General features: G+C 35.2%; 1 protein-coding gene and 1 long non-coding RNA gene across 2 annotated transcripts in view; one reads left to right on the top strand and one right to left on the bottom strand.

Annotated features, from left to right (window-relative positions):
- NDUFV2 (NADH:ubiquinone oxidoreductase core subunit V2) overlaps nt 1-18,327 on the top strand; it is a 35,735-nt gene extending 17,408 nt beyond the window's left edge. The window contains exons 2-8 of the mRNA XM_072604250.1: nt 1,273-1,338; nt 4,430-4,492; nt 4,574-4,690; nt 7,209-7,377; nt 10,221-10,330; nt 11,916-11,992; nt 18,143-18,327. Coding sequence (XP_072460351.1) covers nt 1,273-1,338; nt 4,430-4,492; nt 4,574-4,690; nt 7,209-7,377; nt 10,221-10,330; nt 11,916-11,992; nt 18,143-18,236 — 696 coding nt within the window. The 3' untranslated portion in view covers nt 18,237-18,327. The remainder of the gene's footprint in view (nt 1-1,272; nt 1,339-4,429; nt 4,493-4,573; nt 4,691-7,208; nt 7,378-10,220; nt 10,331-11,915; nt 11,993-18,142) is intronic.
- LOC140501054 (uncharacterized) lies at nt 15,172-24,378 on the bottom strand. Its single transcript, XR_011966041.1, has 2 exons — nt 24,269-24,378; nt 15,172-15,411 (listed from the first exon to the last, which is right to left on the bottom strand). It is a non-coding gene; the product is annotated as an uncharacterized lncRNA (long non-coding RNA).
- Between the last annotated feature and the right edge of the window lie 29 nt (nt 24,379-24,407).

Genomic DNA, 24,407 nt, shown 5'->3' with positions numbered 1-24,407 from the left:
TCATCCTGATGAATATCTGGTCACTGGATTCAGGTTCAGATGTCACCTCAGACACTTGACACTCACTAGCTGTGTGACCTTGGACAAGTCACTTAACTCCAGTTGCCTCATCCTGGGTCATCTCCAGTCATCCTGATGAATATCTGGTCACTGGATTCAGATGGCTCTGGAGGAGAAGTGAAGCTGGTGACCTGCACACCCCTCCCTCACTCAAAACAAAGTCAAGTGCAAGTCATGTCATTATTTCTCTGATGGCATGGTCTTCAGGTAGCAGAGGATGCACAGCCAAAAATAAAATGGTCCCTTTGGGGACAGGGAGAGGGTGAAACTATGTATGTACACAAGAAAGTAAATACAAAGTGACATTATTGAAAGCCCACACTAGCACCTGGGATGTTCAGTAAATGCCTCTCTCACACACGCAACCTTATGATGACCTATTTTCTCCTAGCTGAAAGATTATGGATCCAGGGAAAATCCTTTTTTTCTTGGTAACTCTAATTGTTAATCCTGAACTCCTCTTTGCTTCCTGTTTATCCTCTTTGAGTTGCACAACCCTTCACTGTTAGGTTGAAACCCCACTGTTAGGTTGAAACCCGTGGGCCACCGACTGTTCTATTAAAACTCAATGAATTTGAATTTATACCATACTGTCTTTACATGACTCTATCTGTGAAGCTTAGGTTTGCTTGTTAGTCTTTGTACGTTATTGCAATTAAGAATCTCTGTTGCTAGGAAGCTTTTACTTCTCACCAGCTGTAGGAATAACAATAGCATTGCTGTTTGTGCCCTAGGGGAATGAAGTAAAAGATAATCAATCTGATGTCTTCCAAAACAAATCTTGTCAAACCTCAATTAGTGCAGTAGCTAATTTATAGGTACTATTTCTAAACCTGAGTTACTTAATTGATTTGAAGGGGGGAGTATAGCTGATACTTGCAAAATAATATCTATTTTATTGTTAAATGAAGATATGTTTACAGTGATCCAAGCTTCATTATTTAATTGGGAGAAACCGGCATTCAAACTGATCATAAGGGGAAGTTATGACAATAGTACTTTGACACTCCACATGACAGATTGTAGTGGAAAAAGGCATAGTAACCATTCCATTGTCTGATAAATGAGGAATCAGACTAGATCCGTTGCTAAGGTTTGAATTCTGCAACCAGCTTTAAAATTCTATGATTATACTCTTTCTAATCTGGGTCTGGGAAAAGTGTAAAATTGTGCCCAAGGCATGTAATTTACTAAACCTAATTTTATTTGTAGGGGAGACAGATGAGATGCTTACACAAAACAGCTGTGCAAAGTGGAGCTGGAGGAGCCTTATTTGTGGTAAGTTCATTTCCTAGATTATTTCTTAGAAATGGAAAGGCAAACATTTGAAAACTTGGGTGAAACTCGTAGCATTCATTAATTACTGCCAAGGTTTTTATACATTCAATACATTGGTTTACACTGACCATGTAATCCTCTTTATTGCCATTAAGATACTGCCTAAAGGACCATGGCTTACTAGGGACAGCCTTAGTTGGACTACTGTCTAAGATTCCTGGCTTTAGTTTATATTAGCATAGAAATGTCTCTAGTCCAGAGGTCATGTGATTTGTTGTATTTGGTTCCCAGGGATAGACATGTTTTATAACAAAGAGGTCTTTTGTTTTTACATCATAATTGGCACCCCTCCCCAAGATATTCCTATTTATTATGAATACTATTTTACATTGATAAATTTTATTTGGCATTCCGAAAGCCTATAATCCCTTTCCCTGAGCAAGGGGCTTTATTTTAGGATCCATAAATGTCTATTTACATATACAATTTATTATGTTTAATCTAGAGGTTGTTAAGATCAGTGTATTTTTATGATTCTTGGACTGTTAATAGATGAAAAATATTTTGGAGATTTACTTCAACAAATTTCCAGGTATTGCCACCCCCCCCATCCCCCCAAATTATTTCCATGAAAATAAAAACTGGGTGATTACTATTACAGATGAGCTAATATTTGTAAAATGTTTAGCACAGTGCCTGGCACATAATAGGCACTTAATAAATGCTTCCTTCCATCCTTGAACGTTCAAAATCTTTGAAAGCTGATACTCGAGGGAATTGTTAGGGTGTTAGGTTCACCATCCAAAAAATAGGTAGGGTGGCAATTATGCTAATCTTAATATGAGAGTGGTTTCCTATTGATATGCAATTTCTTGGACATTATTAAAGTGAATGTGCTGTGTTCTTTTTGAAGAGAAAGAATAAAGCCAGTTAGTGTTAAGCTAATTTCTGTTGGTGGATAGGAGAAAAGATATACTTTCACTTCCCCTAAAGAGGTTATAAGTTGTAGGTGCGACTAGGTGGTGCAGTGGATAAAGCACTGATCCTGGAGTCAAGAGGACCTGAATTCAAATTTGACCTTGCCAAAGGAAAAAAAGTTTATAAATTGCAAACAGGGTAATCTTATATGATTAATTTAAATAATTTCTAATTAAATACCCAAATGTTTAGGCATTGCATTTTTGTCAGTTCATTTTAAAATGCTGTCAGGATTCTCATAGCAATTTTCAGACAAGTTTTGAATATGTAGTTACATAACTGCTTTAGTCAAAGAATTGGAAAAAAAATGAAATACACTGAAAAAAAGTTAATCTAAGCATTTAAATTCTACATATTGTTGTTGTTTGTCCTTCATTCTCAAAGAGGACCATGACATCAGGAAGATGATGCCATGACTTACAAGTGTATTGGATTTGAGTGAGGGAGGGCTGTGCGGAGTCACCAGCCTCACTTTCTCCTCTGGAGCCATCTGGGTCCAGGGGGAAGATCAGGACAACTGGAGACTATACATGTCTGAGATACCATCTGGCTCTTAACATTTTATGATTCAGTGGTCAAGCCCAGTATCTGTTTGCAATTATAGCACAAAAGGGGGAAGGGAGGATTCCTTTTTTTTTTTCTTTTTGTGGGAGGACATTATAGCTTTCCATGGTATCTACTTTAAAAGTTAAGAATCTACTTCAAAAAATCTCTAGGATTCCTTATGATTCATTCATTACAAACCTCCAGTATATATGAATTAATCTAAGTGATTTCTGAGCCTGCTTATACTTGCGCCTTTTATTACTTCTTTGCATAATTTCATAAATTTATTCATCATTATTGCAAATTAATGTAGCAAGTATTAATTTATGTCTCAACTGATATTTTTGTGTATCAAGGATAATAGTGATCGTTGATGCTCATTGTTTGTAGTAATCCCAGAGCACACCATCAGATTCTGATGTACTTTCTGATTAGGTCAGGGGCTGGTTTTTTTGTTTTGTATTCATGTTCCAAGTATTTAGCAGTTTCTGGCATATAGTAAAGTGCTATAATAAATGCTTATTGACTTGATTAACAAATTAAGTTATATTCAAGATAATTTCATATTAGTACTAGATGTGTTTTATAATCAAATATTTTGAAGACCCTATTTTCCAACTATTCACTTTAAGATAGTTTCTTTTATTTATCCTAAGATGGAAGTCTCAAAATTCAAGGGAATGTATGTTCCCAGAATTGGGAGGGGAGGGGGGGAATAGTCCACGTTTAACCTATCTTTGTCATTTATAATTTTGTAGACTGATAAAATCATTCTCATCTCCATATGTCTAGAATTGAGCCCTAATTTTTCAGTCAGTCTTCATAAGGAATCCCTTTCATTCTAATCAAATGAACAATTTGCCATTGTCAGTGCTGTACAAGCTAATGGAAATATACTATCAGCGGAAGGTTAGCTGTTGTGTTCAACTACAGTTAATTATATTGTGTTCAAAAATATTAACTCAACAAACATTTGTTGAATATGGAGTTTCATTTGATGTGCTTTGTGTTAGAGAAAATGATTAGAGTAAGACATGATTCTTACTTTCATGGAGTTTAGTCTAGTAGAGGGAATAAGAACTTTGTGAAGTAAAAAGGAGTAAGTACTGACTTGAAATGTTGAATGGATTTTTAAAAAATGTTCAATTTAAGGATAGTAATGGTCTCTATAAAGTTCTATTTAGATACTTTAATGTGGCGATGACCCTGAGTTCTCAGTGGGGTTACAAGGTCTGGAAAATTCTGCAATGTTAGGAATGTTGGCTTGCTTTGAGTATGGACCTTATTGTCCAAAGACTAGCCTAGCTAAAAAAACTCATAAGTAGCAGCTTGACCAGTAAGGTGATTTTTTTTGGCCATAACAATTCATTTATTAAGATATACAGCATTTGGAAGTTGCATTGGTGAATGAAAGGGGTATTTGAAGAATGTACCATCAGTTGGTGTGTAAAAGCTGAATTTTAAAATATTGTTGCTTCTACAAGGACTTTAAGAACCATGAAATGCTGTTGGGAAAATTGCATTTTAAGCAATTTGCTTCAAATTATTTTTTTTCCTTTTTATGTAGCACAGAGATACTCCTGAAAATAACCCAGATACGCCATTTGATTTCACACCAGAAAACTACAAGGTATGAACAAATTACATGATGTTTAATATAGAAAACAGTGACTCATTTGGATATGACAAGTGCTTTTTTTCTTATATACAGAGGATAGAAGCAATTGTAAAGAATTACCCAGAGGGACATAAAGCAGCAGCTGTGCTTCCAGTACTGGACTTAGCCCAAAGGCAGAATGGATGGTTACCCATCTCTGCCATGAACAAGGTATCTAATAAAATTTTATTGCTTTATTTTATAATGAATAGTAGGATTATAATGAAAAGTAGTAGCTTTTATGAAAAATTCTTATGTAATGTAAAATGAGGTGTCAGATTGTAGTAATTCTTATTTCTTTTATAGTTTAGATGTTACTCATTGAACAGTTTTATTTATATTTATACTGGTCTCATAGAAAATGTCAGGAACCTTGGAAAGATGCAGCTTTTTGTGCTGATAGGAACGGAATAGTGATGGTAGTATTTCTATTACAATTATATAATGGCGTAAAAGTTACATAATGTAGTGAAAAGACTATAATGTGGACCAATGTTCCACAGAAGTTATAAACTATATTCATATGATAATAGTTCTTTGAAGAAAGAAAGGTACTTAAGTATAATAACTGTAGGGCAGCTAGGAAGATTCATCTTCCTGAGTTCAAATCTGGCCTCAGACACTTACTAGCTGTGTGACTCTGGGCAACTCACTTCACCCTGTTTGCCTCAGTTTCCTCATCTGTAAAATGAACTGGACAAGGAAATGGCAAACCACTCCAGTATCTTTGCCAAGAGAACCCCAAATGGGGTCACAAAGATTTGGACATAGCTGAATAGCAGCAGTAATAACGGGACAGAGTAAGATAAAAATAACAAAACTATATCTGACAATATGAAAGAAAAAGTGAGAATATTGCCTTGTCTTATTTTGAATCAAGGTTTCTAATTGTATCACCACTTCATAATTAGTGATTTTAATTTGAGAACTGAGCCAGAAATATGTAAACATGAAGATAGATGTAGAAGAGCTACTACTGGTGGAAAAAAGCACTTTATTTGGTATTTCTAAAGAGAAAATGTCACAACATTTGAAAGCATATTTTTTTGAAAACCAGGTCTTCTGATTCTTACATTCAGAATTCTTCACTATGCTCTGATTTAAATGGAACAATTAAAAAAAAAACATTAATAACTCTTTTAGATACTGTTGGTGAATTTTTGCCATTCAAATCTAACAGTGAACAAATTAAGTCAAAACATTTTTTAGGCCAATCAATTACAAAGAAAAAGCAAATTATTCCATTCTCTCAACAAGCTTAGATCTATAGGGGAGAAATAATTTACATAAATATATAAAAGATGCATACAGAGTAAATGGGTGATAGATAATCTCAGAGAACCTGGGGGTGGGTTTTGGGGATGCTCAGGAAAGGCCTCCTGCAGACCGTGACCTTTGAGCTGAGTATAGAAGGAATCTAGAGAAGCGAAAAGGTCATTCCAGGTGGGGGGGGAGGTCACAGTGTACAAAGGGGACATGGAGTGTGAATGAACAACAGTAAATAGGTTAGTACAGCTGTACTAACTGCATTTTTAACTAACTAATTTTTAGGAAGAATCAGGTTTTGAGGAGCTTTAAAAGCCAAACAATGGAGTTTCAATTTGATAGAAGAAGTGCTTGGAAGTCACTCCAGTTTGAACAATGGGTTGACATGATCATATCTGTACTTTAGGAAAATCGGTGTGGCAGCTGTGTGATGGATGGATTCATTGTGAGGAGTGAGGAGAGACTTGAATCAGGGGGACTAGTTACTAGGCTATAGCAGAGGTTGAGGTGAGTTATGAGATAAGGTCTGAATTAAGGTGATAGCTGTGTGAGTAAAGAAAAGAAAGCTGATAATAAGATATGGCAATTAATTAGATGTGTGAAGTGACTAAGAATGATATGATAGGAGTATAACACTGAGGTTGCAAACTGGAGTATCTGAAATGATGGTGGTACCAACAACAGCAATAGAAGTTTAGAAGAGGGATAGGTTTTAGGAAAAAGATGAGTTCTGTTTTGGACATGTTAATTCTGAGATCTTAGATTGTGCATAGAGATCATTGCAGCCATGGGAGCTGATAAGATCAAGTGACTTGAGTGTATATGTTTTAAAAAAAAAAAAAAAAAGGTCTAAAGGGGACAGAGACTTGGGGACACAAGTATGATGAATAGAAAATGATTGATTCAGTAAATGAAACTGAGGAGTCAGATAGGTAGGAAGGAGAACCAGGAGAGAATATTTGTGGGGATAATGGTAGTCAGTAGCTAGCCCTTAAAGGATAGCCATTAAGTGGTGAGGTCAAATTTGAACTCAGTTCTTCCTGATTTCAGGTTCACTGATCTATTCTCTGTATCACCTTGCTGCTCTCAAATGCTGCAGAGAGGTCAAGAATAATGAGCCAGAACTTAATCACAAAAGATATAAAGTCTTAAGAGTAAAACAATGATTTAAAAATTGAGAAATGAAACTATGAATCCCACTTTGGGGGCATAGTCAGAACTATTTGAAAATTTTTTTCTAGTTCATTAACAGTTGAGGTGAGTAGTTTTTCCCTTATTTGTCAACATTAGGCCTAACTTGTCCTTCCAGAACTTTGTGGTTTCTATAAAGCTAAGACCAAGGACTTTTAGACATACCCTCAAAACATTAATTTATGATCAATAAATACTTTGTTAATTTTTCTTAAATGATTTTATGTTTTAGGTTGCTGAAATTTTACAAATACCTCCAATGAGAGTATATGAAGTAGCAACTTTTTATACAATGTATAATCGAAAGCCAGTTGGAAAGTATCACATTCAAGTCTGCACCACTACACCTTGTATGCTTCGAGATTCTGACAGCATAGTGGAGGCCATTCAGAAAAAACTTGGTATGGGACAGATTTTATTTGCATTATTTAAAAAAAAGGGGAAAAAAAAAACCCACTTGTTTTGGAGGGGCTTGACATAGAACCTGATATCTTCTTTGGTAATCAACTTAATTTGCTATAAAGATGTACATTATATTTTTGTGCAACTGAAGTATAAAAATTGATAAAACAATTAAGCCCAGTAATACAGATTTCATAGGAATAACTAGAGTATTCTACCAGGCTCCTATTTCCACTAAGTTACCTTCTTAATGTGCTTATCTTTCTTTGTCTCAGCCCTGTTTTTGCTTTCTTCTCAGGCTCAATACCTTTTCCCTTCTAAACATTTCAGAAAGCACAACTTTATCATGTTCTCTGTGGCATTACCGAATTGAACAAATGAAATATGTGCATTTCAGTAATTTCAATAGGCATTGGAATATTTTAGTGAGAGAAATCTTAAAATGTTATGGCAATGGCACATGCTCCATAAAATGACCAATACATAGATTTATTTGTAACTTATAAATTTGCTCTCTTGGTTATCCCTCCTACCTGAACTCAGTCTCATTTTACTGAGTTTACTCATTTACATTCTAAGTGTCTCTGTTTTGGGCCTGTCTATGGATGAAGAAACTGATGCTCAGAAAAGTTCTTTCTTATACTACTTCTAGTTGTTTGGCAAAGCTTGTTGATTTTATTTCTTCCACATTCATTCCTCTCTACTCAAACCACCACCACCCTAATTATTTCTCACCTAGGTTCTTCACCAAACTGCAGAAATAGTCTTATATAACTACACAGATTTGACCATACCACTCCCCTAATCAAAAACCACCTTACATTTCATTTAAGACACTACAGATAATCCAGATAACTTTTAAACTGTTTTTCCCCACATTATTTCCCTTTATGCACTTTGCAAATGATTTGCATTCTTCAGCATCTTTGTATACACACTGGCCATTTCCCTTGCTCACATTCCCTTCCCCCCCCCCCCCCCCCCCCCCCCCCCCCCCGCATCTCAAAGAATGTCACAGTTAGAAAGGACTTAAGGGGCCATAACATCCCAGTGAGAAGAATTCAGTACCTTCTAAGGCAGCCCACTTTATATTTATTTGTAAAGCTGTAATTATTGGAACTTTTCCCCCTTCCATCAAGCCTAAATTCACCTGTCAGTTTTCACCCAAATGTTCTCCACCATGCTTTCCTTTCCCTACGTTTGTGTCTGTACTTCCTCACATTTGTATTTTCTTAACATATAATACTGCTCAATCACCTTCCTTCCAAACACTTAATCTTGCTCCTTTTGAATAAAGTCTTTCGGTTTGACAAGTATTGGTAGTATCTCTAATTGATACTGATCACACGTCATGAAAGGACAAAAGACTTTTCCACTGTTGTTAAATTGACAGGTAGTTGCCTCACTGTTCCTGAGTGGGGAGTCAGTCACCAGCCCACTTGATCTCTTAACTGTAGGTTCATATCATCATTCCTTGGAGGACAAGATGTTTTCTTCTCAAAAGATTTAGGTCTCTCCTCTTTAGGAAGAGTTTCATACTCTCTAAACCTCCAAATGTTCAGCGGTCCTTCCCTTTTCTCCTTTGTATCATATTCTTTTATCCATTAAACACCTGGCATGTCAGGAGATGCTCTTTGTCTTCAAATTCTTTTTTTCTTTTCATAATGAAGACACTGAAAAATTGATTCTCCTTGATAACCTGCAGAGTGGTGAGAGGTGTTCTTTGAGCCCTTATGCTTTCTCTTCTAGGAGAAACATCAGCCTGCATTTTGAACCTAGGTAACAATTACAGGGCCATGGAAGAAAGAGAAACATTACATTATGTGCAGAAACTTCTCTTTGCTTTTCATGCTTTTTGGAAATGTGATCCTCAGCCTCTGTTTGTCTTCCTGGTACCTTTCTTAGCAAAGTCTCCTGAAGAATTCTCCTTACGTAGTTAGCTCCTTCTCATGGCATGTCTTACTAATGTGTCCAGTTCTCTTCCTCTACTCTTCTTTAAGCTTCCTTCTGCCCCCTCTGACTTGGATCCTTCTTGAATCTCCCCAAATTTCCACTTCCTAAATTAATTTTTCAGCCTTACCAATTATGTCTGCTTATTCTTTTAGCTCCATTTCCCTCCTGTTGTTCTCCTGCTGAAGTTATCAATAGAATTCCACCTGTTGAAATCCTTTTCTTTCTTCAATCTGCAATTTAGGTGCCCCCTTCATAAAGCTTTCACTGATCTTCATCAAACTCTGCCCTTCAGCTGAAAATGATCCGTCCTTATATTTTCATGATACTCTTGTCTAGACTGTTTCCTTTATCCATAGCATGTTCTACACTGCATCATACTCATTTCTATTCCTATCTTACCTATTCCTATTAAAAGTGTAAGCTCCTTGAACACAGTAACTGAAGTTTTTTTTTTTAACCTTCCTTACCTCAGTGTTAGAGCAACATAGTACCTTGTGTATGGTAAGTGCTTAATAAATGTTTGCTGAATTGAACTTAATTAAAGTGATTTCCCCAGGTGAAACAGCTAAACCAGAATCCAGATATCCTGATTCTCAGTCACTCAGATTGTCACATTAAATTTCTCAATCACAGTTATGTACTAAAAATTTTGGCGTTTTTTGCTGCATTAACTGACAGAGTAAACTAGCAAAAACAGATTTGAGGACTTTGTGTACAATAGACAGTTATAAAAAAATTCCTTGATATTAGTAGCTATTAAAACTTAACCTTTTCTTTTTAAGACAATGTTTTGAAATGCTCTGTGCTTAATATTTAAAAATGGCCAAATTCCAGAGGGTAGATTTATATATTAAAATAAGATTTCAGTAGTAATCATTTCTTTTTTTAGGTATTAAGGTTGGAGAAACTACACCTGACAAGCTTTTCACGCTAATAGAAGTGGAATGTTTAGGTGCCTGTGTAAATGCGCCAATGGTTCAAATAAATGATAATTACTATGTGAGTATTTCACTTTCATTAAGTTTAGAATTTTGTGTGTACCTTGAAATGCTTTTAAATAAGTAGAGTTTTGATTTCCTGTATTTTTCTTAGTTTGTCTAGTCAGGAGAAATGGTTAATTATTACCTCCTCTTCTGAGTTTATCTTTAAGACATATGATCATATTAGTAACTTTTAGTAGAAGTGAATTTTTTTCATACCTGTGCAAATACTTGAAATATGTCAGATTTTTTCATGTTCTTAGCATGTGCCAGTTCACGTTAATGATAATGTTTTCTTCTGTTGGGAACATTAGCATTTTAGTCATTGGGCAAAAATCGGTAAATGATTGGTGATAAAAAAAGACAAAAAAATTTGTCTTCTGCTATGTTATAAAGTTGTGTTTTCATAGAAAATTTTTCTTTTTCATGTGAGGATTAAGCTTTTATAAAAACAGATTTGCCCAGGCAAGTTTATCATGGAATAACAGTTAAGCAAAAAAAATTTTTATTTGTAATATTTGAAAGATTTCATTGTCTTAGCATTTTCTTTTCAACGTTATTGTTGTGTCATAGTGATCATAACCCCCTTTTTAGACATATATCTGACAGGACTTGTTTCTTTTTCTGTGGCTATTGTCTTTCTGATATAGTTTATATCAAATTCTGCTTGGGTGCTTTAATACATCACTTCAGGACTGCAAGGATGTGTGATTTCACAGTTGTGGAAATTCATATTCATAATATTCGTAGTTTGGAAACTACAAAGTGCCATGTTAGTTTGCTAGTTAGTTAACCTAGAACCTAATGTCAATAGGGAGCCACTGGAGTTTGAATAGGATGGGTGAGTGGGTGACATGATCAGACTTATACTTCAGGAAAATCACTTTGGGAATTAAATGGAAGGTGGACTATAATTAGGATAGACTGTGAGGCAGGGAGATGGATTAGAACAGGAGTTCTTAACCTGTGCTGTATGAATTTGTTTTTTTAAAATATTTTGATAACTATTTCAATAAAATTGATTTCCTTTGTGATCCTGCATATCTTAGGCATTTTAACATGATTCTTAGGCTGCAAAAGTGGTCCATGATAGAAAAGAAGTTAAGAACCCCCAAATTAAAAGGTTATTTCAATAATTCAGATGAGACATGATCCGGGCCTACCTGCACTAGGGTCATAGCTTTGTGAGTAGAAAGAATGGGCCATATGGGAGAGATTGTGAAAATAGAAATGACAACACTTGGCAATAGATTGGATATTTGAGGGGTGAGTGAGGAATCAAGGATGACCTCAAGGCTCCAAACAGGAGAATAGTAGTGTCTTCCATCAATAGTAATAGGAACTTTGGGAAGAAGAGAGCCTTGGGGCTACATGTGGCCCTCTAGGTCCTTAAGTGTGGCCTTTTGACTGAATCCCAACTTTACATAACAAATCCCCTTAATAAAAGGATTTGTTCTGTAAAACTTGGACTCAGTCAAAAGGATCTAGAAGGCCACATTTGGCCTTGAGGCAGCAGGTTCCCCACCCCTGGTTTTATGTAGTATATAACAGTCACATGTTCAACAATGTAAAATAATTTTAAATCTTTTATATTTTGTTCATAGGAAGATTTGACACCTAAGGATATTGAAGAGATAATTGATGAGCTGAAAGCTGGCAATGTTCCAAAACCTGGACCAAGGTATATTTTTATTTATAAAACACAGATTTAAATGTTTATGTGTCTTTAAAGGAAACATTTGTTCCTTCAGTTTACAGAGTTGGAAGTGACTTCAGAGGTCATTTAGTCCAACTTTCTCCCCAAAATAGGAATCTTTATGACAGTTGACATCCTTATCAGATTAAACCTCTACTTGAAAACTGATAGGAAACTCACTATCTCATAATTGAAACCATATAAAGTTATTTTGATTCAAAATATGCTTATTATCTTCTGTTTTCTAGTTCTCGTTCTACCACTAAAAGCAACACAAAATATCTGACCTGCTTCTTTCTGCATGGAAGCACTCCAAACATCTATCATGTTTCCCCTTAAGTCTTCTAGTCTTTTCTTCTCTGGGCTAAGTACCTCTAGATTTTTCTTCATATACCAGGATTACTACACCTTCCAGCAGTAGTACTTCCTCACCACTCTTTTATGAGTGTTTAGATTATGACAGTACTCCAAATATGGCCTCAGATCCTTAACTTATGAATTCTATATTGCTCTGCATAAATGTTACATATTATGTCCTTTGAGCTGAATACACTATCTATTCTTCTATGAACTTTAGATTACTTTTTTATTTTATCAGCTACTTCGAACTGTTAGCTCATGCTGAACTTGGGATCTACTAAAATTCTCATTTTTCCCCCCTGTGGAAGTGCCATTAAGTCAGTCTTCTGTCAAATTTAAAGCCATTTTTTCAAATCTTTTTTTACTTTAGATTCTGCCAACTAATGTATTATGCCAGTTTTGTTTCATCATTTTTAATCAGTGTTTTTCCTATCTTGTAAAAATGGTGAATGAAATAGGGCATACCAATCACATAGCCCTGTGACATGCCACTACAAAATCTTCCTTTGGGTTGACAGCAGTTCATTCATCAATTTTCTTCGTTTTGTTACTCAGAAGAGCTATCTATAAATCCATTAAGTTATGTAATCTAGATTTCTTTGTCCTATCCCAAGGGCATACCATGAGACCACCAAATGTCTTGCCTGAAAATCAAGATGTATCCTGTGTCTGTCATGTCTAGTAGCACCACCAAAAAAGGAAACTTTAGTTCAATGTGACATGTTCTTAGGAACATAGGAACTAATATGCATTCATTAATTGTTCACAGACCATTTTTTAATTTAACATTTTGAAATGAATTTTCAATATTAATTTTCACAAAATTTTGAGTTCCAAGTTTTTCTCCCTCCCCTCCTTTCTTCCTAAAACAATAAACAATTTGATCTAGGTTATATATGTGCAATCACGTAAAATATATTTATTTCCATATGAGTCATGTTGTGAAAGAAGACCAAAAGGAAAAAAGTTAAAAATAATGAAAATAGTATGCTTTGATCTGCATTCAGAGTCCATTTGTTCTTTCATTCGTGGTTGATCATGACACAATGTTGCTGTTATTGTAATACAGTGTTCTGGTTCTACTCATTTCACTTTGTATCAGTTCATATAAATCTTTCTAGCTTTTTCTGAAATCCACCTGCTTATCGGTTTTTAGATTTTTTAATTGGCTTTCTTTAATGCCAAAGGTCAGCAACACTTATACTAGTCTGTATACTCTTGGATCTGTCTTTTTTATTTATTTGAAAACTGAGACATATTCACCTATCTCTGTGGTCTTTTGGCACTTTTCCTCTTCTTGATTTCCCAAAGTTAAATCTTTCCATAGTATCACATCTAAATTCATTACTTTGTGATTTTATCTGAATTTGGAGACTTGGCATTGTGCTTTCATTATTACTTCTTCACCCTTGTCGGGCTTTATTTCCTTTTTGTGTTTTTGAATTTTAAAACCATTCTTCTTGATACAAAGTTACTGTGATTCTTTTTTCATCTGCTAATGTTATACTGTCAGACTCAAACTGTGGGCCTGACCCATTTCCTTTTCTTACTGTTATGAACATAGCTTTTAAAATGAATGTTATTTTTTCTGAGTCAGCTTCTTCTAGATTCTTTATTTAGTTTTTATGATAATGATCCAATAAATTTGTTCATTATTTTGTAGATGTCATTTTAAAACACCATCTCAGATGTCTCCCTGTTTAGGCATATTCATTTCTTTAATTGTTCCCCTCTTTTGAATGATACTTCTTGAGATTTTTCCATTTTGTTGTGGGTTCTCTATGCTCCCCTTCACTACAATAAACTACTACTGAAATCTTCAACTGCCAAATTATACTACAAATTATGTTATCATATTTTCATTATTCCTTAACCCTAAAAATAAGGGACTAAGTACAGTAATTCAGTATCTTCATCCTTCTTTATCTCTGCTAACCTTTGTGTTAATTGCATTTGTATACAATGCCTTTAGAGATACTAGATTGAGGTCGGTAAGTAGTACCTTAGATCTTGCCAACCTGAGCCTCAGACTTAAAATGGAGACTTTACAAAAGAATTTATTAGCCACACCTTCTTTCATTTCTATTGGGAGACCCCAACCTGTTATTTATAAAGTACAGATTGTTTTATTTAGAGTACTGTTTAGTAACATAGCTCTCACTAATGAACTCTGTTTTTGAAGTTTAATTGATTAATTAATTAAGAATATCTCAACATCTGTCCAAATTTTTTAAAACCTTATAAAATTGGGACATCTTTTCAAATCCTAAAAGTTTTAGAAGTTCAGCTTCATGATTACAAATGACTAAGTTTTTGTCTAAAGAGATCATAAAATTCACCTCCCTTTCTAATCCTTTGCAGAAGTGTGGGGGACTTAAATATCCTGTTAGCTATGTTGGTGTATTGCTTAATTTTTAACTGCTTGGTTTTTTTCTCCTTTTTGTTACAAGGTAAGGATTGGGAAATTAAGATAATATAAAAATGAGAAGATAGTAAAATTAAAGTTTTTTTTGCTGTCTTTTGTTTTTACATTAGTAATTTCTGAATTTCCCTATAGTATATCCCATCCAGTGATCAACAGTATTGCAAAGTGCCTTTTCAGTTATTTATTGATTATGGTAATGATACAAAGATAAATGAAATCCAAGTACAGAAATCTCCAAACTTCAATTCTTACCAAATCTTTTATCTAAATAGCAAAATTTAGTACCTTGGGTATTAACTCTTCTTTGTCTACACTGCTGCTGGAAATTTATTTTTTTTTAATTATTTGGTAATCAAGAAATAAGTGATTACAAATGAAGTTTGGTGAAAATGCATTCTTTTAATGAGAGGTGACCTCCTCTGAATTGAATAACTTCACAAATGTTTGCAGTTTCTATTGTGGATGAAAAACTGCCACCCCTCTTGTGCTCATACGGGGAGGGCAGTCTTAGAAAGCAAACTCACTGCCTCCCAAATCAGAAGAGGTGAGTTGAGATCTTGCCTCTGATGTTTGCTATGTAATAGGATCTTGGACAATTCCTGGGCTTCAGTTCCTTTATCTATAAATAAAATTAGAGGGTTGGATTAGATGATCTAAAAGATCTCTTCTTGCTCTAAATCTATGATCTTTTGATTTAGTGTTTATTAATAAATTAATAAACATATTAGAAATATAAAAACATGACTTCCATTTTGTTATAGGTAAATACTTTTAAATTATATCAAATATTTGAGCCTCTGTTATGTGAAGAGCACTTTGCTAAGTTAATTCTGACATTGGTCATATTTTATACTGAGTAGTATTCTAAAATATCCAAATGCTTACTGCTTCTATAAGATTATTAGATATGGATTAGGAAGTAGATCTTTAAAATTCCATTTAAATTTTTCCTCATTGAATCTAATGGTTTAACAGTCTTATTTTGTGAGGTAAGAAAAGGAAAAGAGGGATTAAGGAACAGAACTTACCCTGTCACCTTCTATAATTTTTTTTATTAAAAATAAAATTAGTGATGCTGCAGTAGTATTAATGGATTAGCAATCAGGGAACTTGGATATGAAATGCTATTTTTTCTATAATTTTCTGGTCCCTCAAAGGCCAAATTTGAGAGTTTGGATTTGTTAAAGTTAAGTTTAAAATATAAGTAGAAGATCAAATTCATTTACTTTTGGAAATGGATTTTAAAGAAAAGTATAGGCAAATAGATGGCATTTTAAGCATGCACATTAGGGAAATAATCAATTTCATGCACGTGGGGAAATCCTAGCAGGAACTGAAGAAATCAAGAAACATTAAGTCAACTTCCATGTTTATTATCTGCTTGGAACTTCAATTCTTTTCTGCCGTATAATGGACTGAGATTCAGACGTTTTTATCTTTTTTATCTTTTCTGTTCACAAACATGTTGCACTAAGGAACTGATAAAATCCATATCTTAAAATGTCACTGACTATTAGCCCAAGTGGAATAGAGGCATAAAATCAACTAACAGGAAGTACTTTAGAAAACCAAAACACTAAAATTAGATACCAGTCTTACCTTCCCCTGTGAAAGTATCACTTACGAGAGTTAGTTTATAAAAAGCTGAGAGAGCTGCACAGATAGTGACAGTGTATGATTTTGTAAACCAAGGAGGAGGAAAGTTAGAAATGGGTTAGGAACTGATGAATGAGCCTGATGAATGCTCATGAACATTTTACGAGTGAAGGCAGGATAAATTATCAGTCAGAGAACAGGAGAAATGAAAATAGGTAGATCTTGAACTGGACTCTGTTAATAGCATATATGATAGATAGAGTGTTGAGATTGGCAAGATGATTTTAGGGGCAAGAGAGTTGAAGATAGAGTAAGATAGGTTGTTACCTCTAACATTCTTTCTATACATATGTCTTTATCAAAATAATAAGTTCTTTGAGAGCAGAAATTGTTTTATTCTTTATATTTGTATCCTCTGGGCCTAGACCTTAGTAGGTGATACAGCAAATAATTTTTTATTGATCACTTCTTTAGAATCTGCAGCCCTTTGTTTTTACTTTTGTGCTAGTCACCTTGTTTGCTCTAGTAGCTGTACTGTTCATCCAAAGGATATTTTTAGATAATCCTAACACCAACATATCCTCTTATCAAAAAGTGCAAATTACAAGTATGCTTTGACTTTGCTTCTCATGACCCAGAGGCATTATTTTCAAGCAACCCAGAAAATATTTTCAAAGCCACAAAGAACCCAGTACGTCAGTTTCCAAATATAGTAAAGAGAATTATATGCAATACTGTCTAGGAAGACAAGCTAAACCAGATTGAGGGTAACTGACAGGTCTCAAACCAGCCAGTGAATTAGGGCAGTGTCCACCCCAAATGTGGAGACTTCCTCAGCAGAATGGGCAGGTGAAAACAATTTGTTCCAACAGTTATGGATGCAGTTGAAGCAGGTACTGTGGAGCACATCCAGCTTGGTCAGATATCAAAGATGTCAAGTTATCCACTGGATCCTGGGCAGTGGTCTCCCTGACTTTTGTCTTGCCACTGAACTTCCATGATTGGGAGAGAGAGTGAAGCTGATGACTGTGCAACTTTGCCTCACTTAAATTCAATTCATGTGCAAATCAACCTTGTGATGTCATTGGTGGTCTTCAAATACAAAGGATGAACAACATGCAGACCTGTACTTCCTTTTGGCATTGTAACTCAATTTAAGTGAAATTCCAAAATAAAGGTCCTAAATTCATAGATTTAGAATTGAAAGGGATTTTAGAGGTGAACAACCCACTCATTTTATAGTTGAGGAACCTAAGGCATAATGAAATTAAATTTTTTGTTCAGGGTCAGATGACTAGTTAAGAGCATATGTGATCTTTCTAGTTTTTAAAAACTGAATTGTCAAAAAATAGCTTTTGGTTATCCATGCCACTGTCGTTCATTTGTTTAAATAATAATTTGTTGTTTGCTTCCATTTTTGTAATCTATTTTTACCATCTTCTCCTTGTAGAATTGTGGTAAATTTTCATGCATCTATTATATCTTTTAGGAGTGAAAAAAGGAACAAATGACAGTTTTATTTAAATCAAGCCAGTTATAGGTTGGAAGATGAGACAGTCCCTAAGAATTTAGTCCGTGATTTCACTTTTGAAATTACTGAACTATATAAAGATTTGTTATTTTATTCTTGGGTTTTTGAACTTGAAAAAAGTTATTTCCCACTTACCTTTCTGCTAAATAGGTTAGCTGAGACTGTTAAAATTCTTTTAGGGATGTTAGTAAAATCTCTTGAATGATTTTTTTTTTCCGTTTAGGAGTGGACGTTTCTCTTGTGAGCCAGCTGGTGGTCTTACATCTTTGACTGAGCCACCCAAAGGACCTGGTTTTGGTGTGCAGTCAGGCCTTTAAGTAATTTGTATGACTTTGTCTAAAAACCCCAAACAAACCTGTCAAAATATTTCTGCGTACATTTAAAATAAATTAAAAAACAATCTCCCCATCTATGTAAATGTTTAATTTTGTATATTCTGGTTTATGTTTACCCTAATGGTGACATAAGTTGTAAAGATCATGTAAAAACTACAAAATATTCTCTTAAAACCTTTTGCATGCAATGGCTAATGATTACATACATAAGTTGTAGGTACATTTTTCCAACTACATCCATTTTAGCAACATATTCAGTTTACATGTGACCAGAAAAAGTATCTTGTGACAATTAATTATGGTTTTATCACATTTCAGTGTTTTAAATTGTATTTTGATATTCTATTGCTATTACAATTAATTGCATTAACATAATTATGTTCTCTAAATCTTACTTATGTTAGCATTTCTTCAAAACAAATAGGTTAATAATAATAACAATACTAATTATGCCATCTAACATTTATATAGAACTTACTATGTGCCAGGCACTATGCCAAAGATATGTTCACACAAGTATATCATCATATTTTCCAAATGGTAATTTACTCCAGGAATGCTTTAGGTAGTGGGATAAGGAAATTATCTTACTTGTTTTCAGAACCATCATTTTAAAAAAGGAAAGCTTCCATCATGTACAGACACACTCATGTTATCTTTGGCTGTTTTGACTCAGATTACAAGCAAGTCAGACATTCTTTTTAGATGTGTAGATAGCAACACAAAATATATTTTTTGCATTCAAAGAAAAAACTCAAACTATATAATTTGCAGAGTTGAAAAAGTGAATGGCTTGTACCTTGGCATACAGAGGCAAATATCTATTACATTTATTTAGGGGTTCCTCAAAATCACTTGTCTTTATAGACCACCTGAATTTTTTGCTAGCAAACATCAATAGCCCAAAATCACAACTCTGTTTTCTTAACCATTCCTGAGTGAAGTTCAAAAGTATTATTTTAGAAATACTCTGTTTTCTCCTAAAGTCTCCTATGATATCCTTTTTACCTTATCTATAAAGTTCTGAAACATAAAAGCATAGCTGGGTATATGGTTGAATTTTTTCTATTAGTAATGTCTATTTAATGCTTAATATACAGAAATATTAAATATTAATTTTTAAATTAGAAAAGTAAAAGAGCTGTAGCAGGGTCCTTGAAACATAAAGTGATCTAAAGCCCATTAGGGATCATTCTCTATATGGAATGTGTTAAGGAAACGGAAAAAAGCTTTTTAGGTAAATGTTACAATGCCTTTAGTGCTCTAAAGATCTATGATTTCTATAATCTTCTACCAAAGCAGATTGCAAATAACCTTATATAATTTAGTAGATGATCTTTTAAAGTTATCCTACAGTCAGTTTGCCTTTAAGCCTCCTTGAATTAAGCTAGACTGGTCTACAGACATACAGCCTCCCATGACGCCCATACTCAAAGAGTTTCTAGTTTGGTAGAACTTACCTGAGTTTATTCTTTGTTTATATAACCTTCAGGAGCCTATGGTGTTAACTACATGATAAGATATAATAGGACTGTAGTTGAGAAAACATGCTAAAAATGTTTATGTGATGATAATTTTGCTTTAAATTAAAGTTTCAAATAGCTTAGACCTTGTGTAAAATATGCAAAATGCCTGCTTACAGTATGTTCAGAGTACAGTCTGTGCTTCATATCTACAAAAACTCCCAATTTGCACATTTCATCATAGCATATGTATGATTAACACTTGAATTTTGCATTTTTATACTGCCAAAGCCAGGACACCAATTTTAAAGATTTCTTTTATTTATTCTGTATATACTTTTTTAAAATGTAAGCTCCTTTGCAGGCAAGAACTGCTTTCTTTCAGTTTTTGTATTCCCAGTTCCCAGCAATGTAGTGCCTGACATACAGTTGGCACTAAATAAATACTTGTTGAGACAAACTGTCTAGTATGAGTAAATTTAATTAATCTATGCTGTTTTTCAAAATAATATGAAATCATTGTAAGAAATCACATTTCTGAACTGCACACCTAGTAATGAGAACTGTTCACCAATGAGTTCATGGCAAATTCGTCTAGGTAAGAAAAATGCTGTGAAACCAGTAGGGAGTCATCATGCACTTCCTGCCCTTAAATCTTTTGCTTATTTTAGTGGGAAAGTTAAAGGGCAATTTACTGTTTAACAGCAAATTGATTAACCCTTTGAAGTTGAGCTTTTAAAAAAATCTCTTAGTTAAACCTTCTAGTATTTGTCAAAGACAGTGACCATTATGAGGATAAAAACCCAAAAAACCATCTTGTCAAAAAGACTTATTGTATGAATATTTACAAAGGCCAGAAAGTTTTCAATTCTACACAGCTGTGTGAAATTTCTTATGACTAGATTAACATTAACTACTCCAAGGATGCAAAAATAATTGCTACACAGAATTCTTCCTTACAGTAGTATATGCTATGACAGTGCAGTGGATAGAGCACCAGTGCCGGAGTCAGGAGAACCTGAGTTCAAATTTCACCTCAGACACTTGACACTCATTAGCTGTGTGACCTTGGGCAAGTCACTTAACCCCAATTGCCTCATCCTGGGTCATCTCCAGTCATCCTGATGAATATCTGGTCACTGGATTCAGATGGCTCTGGAGGAGAAGTGAGGCTGGTGACTTGCACAGCCCTCCCTCACTCAAAACAAAGTCAAGTGCAAGTCATGTCATTATTTCTCTGATGGCATGGTCTTCTTCGGCAATGAAGCAGAAACACACTATGACCGCATTTCAACTACGTAGTCAAATCCATTTAGTAACAAACTGCTAATATTGTACTTTAAAGGTTTGTAGATCACTTAGCAATCTAGAGAAGCAGGTATTATTACCCTCATTTTACAGATGAAGAAACTGAGATTTACAGAGGTTACCTGACTTAACCATAATCTTACAGAATTAAGTGTCAGAGGCAAGATTACAGTTCTTATTAGAATTCTGGGTCCTTCTGATGCCAACTCAGACTTCACATCCTGCTTCTGACATACATTGCCTGTTTAATCCTGGGCAAGTTACTTAACCTCACAGTGCTCTAGGCAGAGGTCACCCAGGAATTCCTTATACCAATGAAATCACAAATCCAGTTTCTATCTTTGTATTTATTAGTGATTTTTTTTTATGGCAATTAAACCAAAAGAAAAGGGCACAAACTCACTCAAACTACAAATAAGTACATAGTATGATAGAAACCGTAAATTCAATGAGTCCCCACTTCAGGGTTAACTATAGGTTCAATAAAGTGTCTTGAAAATTCAGAATTACAAATGACAAAAACCTGAAGTAGAGCAGGGATTTGGTATATTAGGTTTTTAATAATCCCACATATTGATTTCTAGCACACTTGATGAATTTTTTAAAAATGTCTTTACTCTTGAAGAAGTTTCTACCAAAGAAAGGCACTGTGCAGTCTGTCATCAACTACTTCAGTGTACAAATGGGGAATAAAAGCTTTATCATCAGGCTTATTGCCAGAAGGCATGCTTCTATCAACTATCTTAGCAAAACATCTTCAGGGCCTAGCACAATGCTCTTCAAAGAGCAGTACTTAATATGTTTTGTTCAATTTAACTATACTTTTTTTATGATCTAGGTCTGACTTTAATTTCTGTGGAACTACCAAATTGGTTGATTTGTAACCCCAGTTTCACAATGAGGAATAAAACTAGGGTTCACACTGATTAAATGGTGAATCTCCATTGCTTCCATTTACTAATGTCAGGATTAGCTTAATGCAAACCTCAACTGATCATCATTAATTCCAATATTTCCTACTACTGTTTTTGTGCAAGTTCTATATTGGGTTCATTTAATGAGGTATGTGTCATATAATGCCTAGGGCATTCTCTTAAAACATACTGTACAGTGAATTGTACTTGGATGTTGAGTCAATATCCAGGCCACCTAGATTGTGCGACCCTTAGGCAAGTTACTTATGAACCTCAGTTTACTCATCTCTAAAATAGAATAGTATTTATTTTAGAAGGATACTGTATCAAATGAGAATATACGGAGAACTTCGTAAACCTTAAAGCATTCTCTTTGAACTTCAGCTATTATGAAGTTTAAAGATAGCATAAATTAAATCCACAGATTTTCTTCAACTTCATTTTTCATTTCAGTATGTCTAAATACTTTCTTTAAACCAGAAAAAGGAACTGGTAAATTGACTATTTTGAGTTGATAAAGTGTGTGTGGACACATAAACACTTTCAATACAGCCTAAACCAGCATCAAAGAGATGGGAGCTTCAAACTATCAACTAAGACGTGCAACCTGATTTTCTACTTTTGGTTTACACACTGGCAATTTTACAGCTCAACTAAAAAAAAAAAAGCCATTAAATTTTGTATAGTGTACTATTGCTCTGGAAATAACTATTATTGTAGTGTCAATAATAACAAAGTTATAAACAAATCTACATTAAATGATCTCTTTGATCTTAATTTTTAATCCAATTCATCAAGCATTTATTATGCACCTACTAGCAGTGCTAGACATTCTTATATCCTTAAGATACTTGGACTAAGACAAAATAAACCACAAATGCAGCTCCTACCCCAAGGAATTTACATTCTATTGAGGGGATGAAGCCTGTACACTCATCAGTAAATAACAAAGCTGTAAGTGATGGCACCTCATTTTTAATGCGATGAGCAGTTTGAACTTTACCTGGGTTAGACTAGAGTAAGGGGAACCTCTGACCTCGAGGCCACATGTGGCCTTCTAGGTCCTCCAGTGCAGCCCTTTTGACTGAATCTAAACTTCACAGGACAAACCCCTTAGAAGGTATTTGTTCTGTAAAACTTGGACTCAATCGGGGGACCTAGAGGGCCACATGTGGCCTCCAGGCCGGAGGTTCCCCACCGTTGGGCCACTACATTATCAAAATTTCTCATCCTCCAAACTGCTCTGACTATGCTAGGGAAATGCTAGAAACAAGGGTGGAAAATTTATAAACAGATTGCATTTTATCTTTGTGCTCCTTTGTATTTAAGTGCTGTGCCACACTTCCTGCAGTTTGGAGTAGCATAAGGCAGACATGGGAAAATAAAAGTTATGCAAACCAATACTTTCTATATCAACTATATTTGTAATGAATCTCATACCTACACAAATCCAATTATTCTCATCCTCATCAGTTTGACACTTTATGTTCACTGGGGGAATACAAAGCATAAATTAGGGTCCATGTCCTTAGGTGTTTTATTTGGTTGGAAATATCCTTAATTTGAAAAAAAAAAATAAACTTTGCCAGGTTAGCATGCGCTAAGTGCCACGAGTGATACTACAATCGATACTACCAGAGACGAGGAAGAACTCACTGACGGCTTCAAGCGGTTTACATCAGATTAAATGCTTTAAACCCACAATTAAAACCAACAAATCGATGTGTTGACCTTGCTAGAGAAAATTTTCCTTGACGCATTCGCCTCCAGGGGCACCTCTGAATGTGGCACCTACCTATCCAGCTTCTAAATGACCCAAAGGGAGCATTTAAGCTGTCCTTTCCCAATCGGTAACAAACGGCTCCTTTGGGGGCCAGTGGTCTTCTAGGCCATTCTAATCGTTCTCTTAACTCCACCCGACTCTACGGTGAGTACCCGCTCCTATATAATGGAGTTCCTGGTTTCCCTTCCCTTCATCTTCCATTGGCCAAGGCACGGCGCAGGCGCATTCCCACTTTACAACCGAAAGCTGGGCCGACAGTTCCCATTCTTTGGGAGCTAACACCGCCTCCTCCGCCCCTCGGCACTAGTCCGGGCCAATTCATTCGGCTGTAAAGCTCAGCGCAGGCGCACTGCGGGGTGTGGAAATACTCGCTGCGCAATCGGCCCCCACCTCACCCCCTCCCGCCCCAGCCTGAAGCCAGCAGACCCGAGGCCGAGAATTTAATAGTGCAGAAAGCCCGCATCTTCCCCACAGTCACTTAGCAATTTTACCCGGTGTTTGAACACGCAACAACAACCCCGTTACAAATATAACATAGACGTATACCCCATAAAGAAGCTCGCCGCCGCTGCCACTTCCAGAAGTTTCCAGTCGTAGCCGCAGCGACGACCGCCACGGAAAGCTAGAATGGAGGCCGTTGGCGCCTCAGCGTCAGTGGCGCCTGCGCCGCAACCTCCCTCCCTTT

This window comes from Notamacropus eugenii, chromosome 4, assembly GCF_028372415.1.
Source record: "Notamacropus eugenii isolate mMacEug1 chromosome 4, mMacEug1.pri_v2, whole genome shotgun sequence".
NCBI lineage: Eukaryota > Metazoa > Chordata > Mammalia > Diprotodontia > Macropodidae > Notamacropus > Notamacropus eugenii.
Note: the sequence above shows the minus strand (reverse complement) of the source record. Positions and strands in the feature narration are given on the sequence as shown.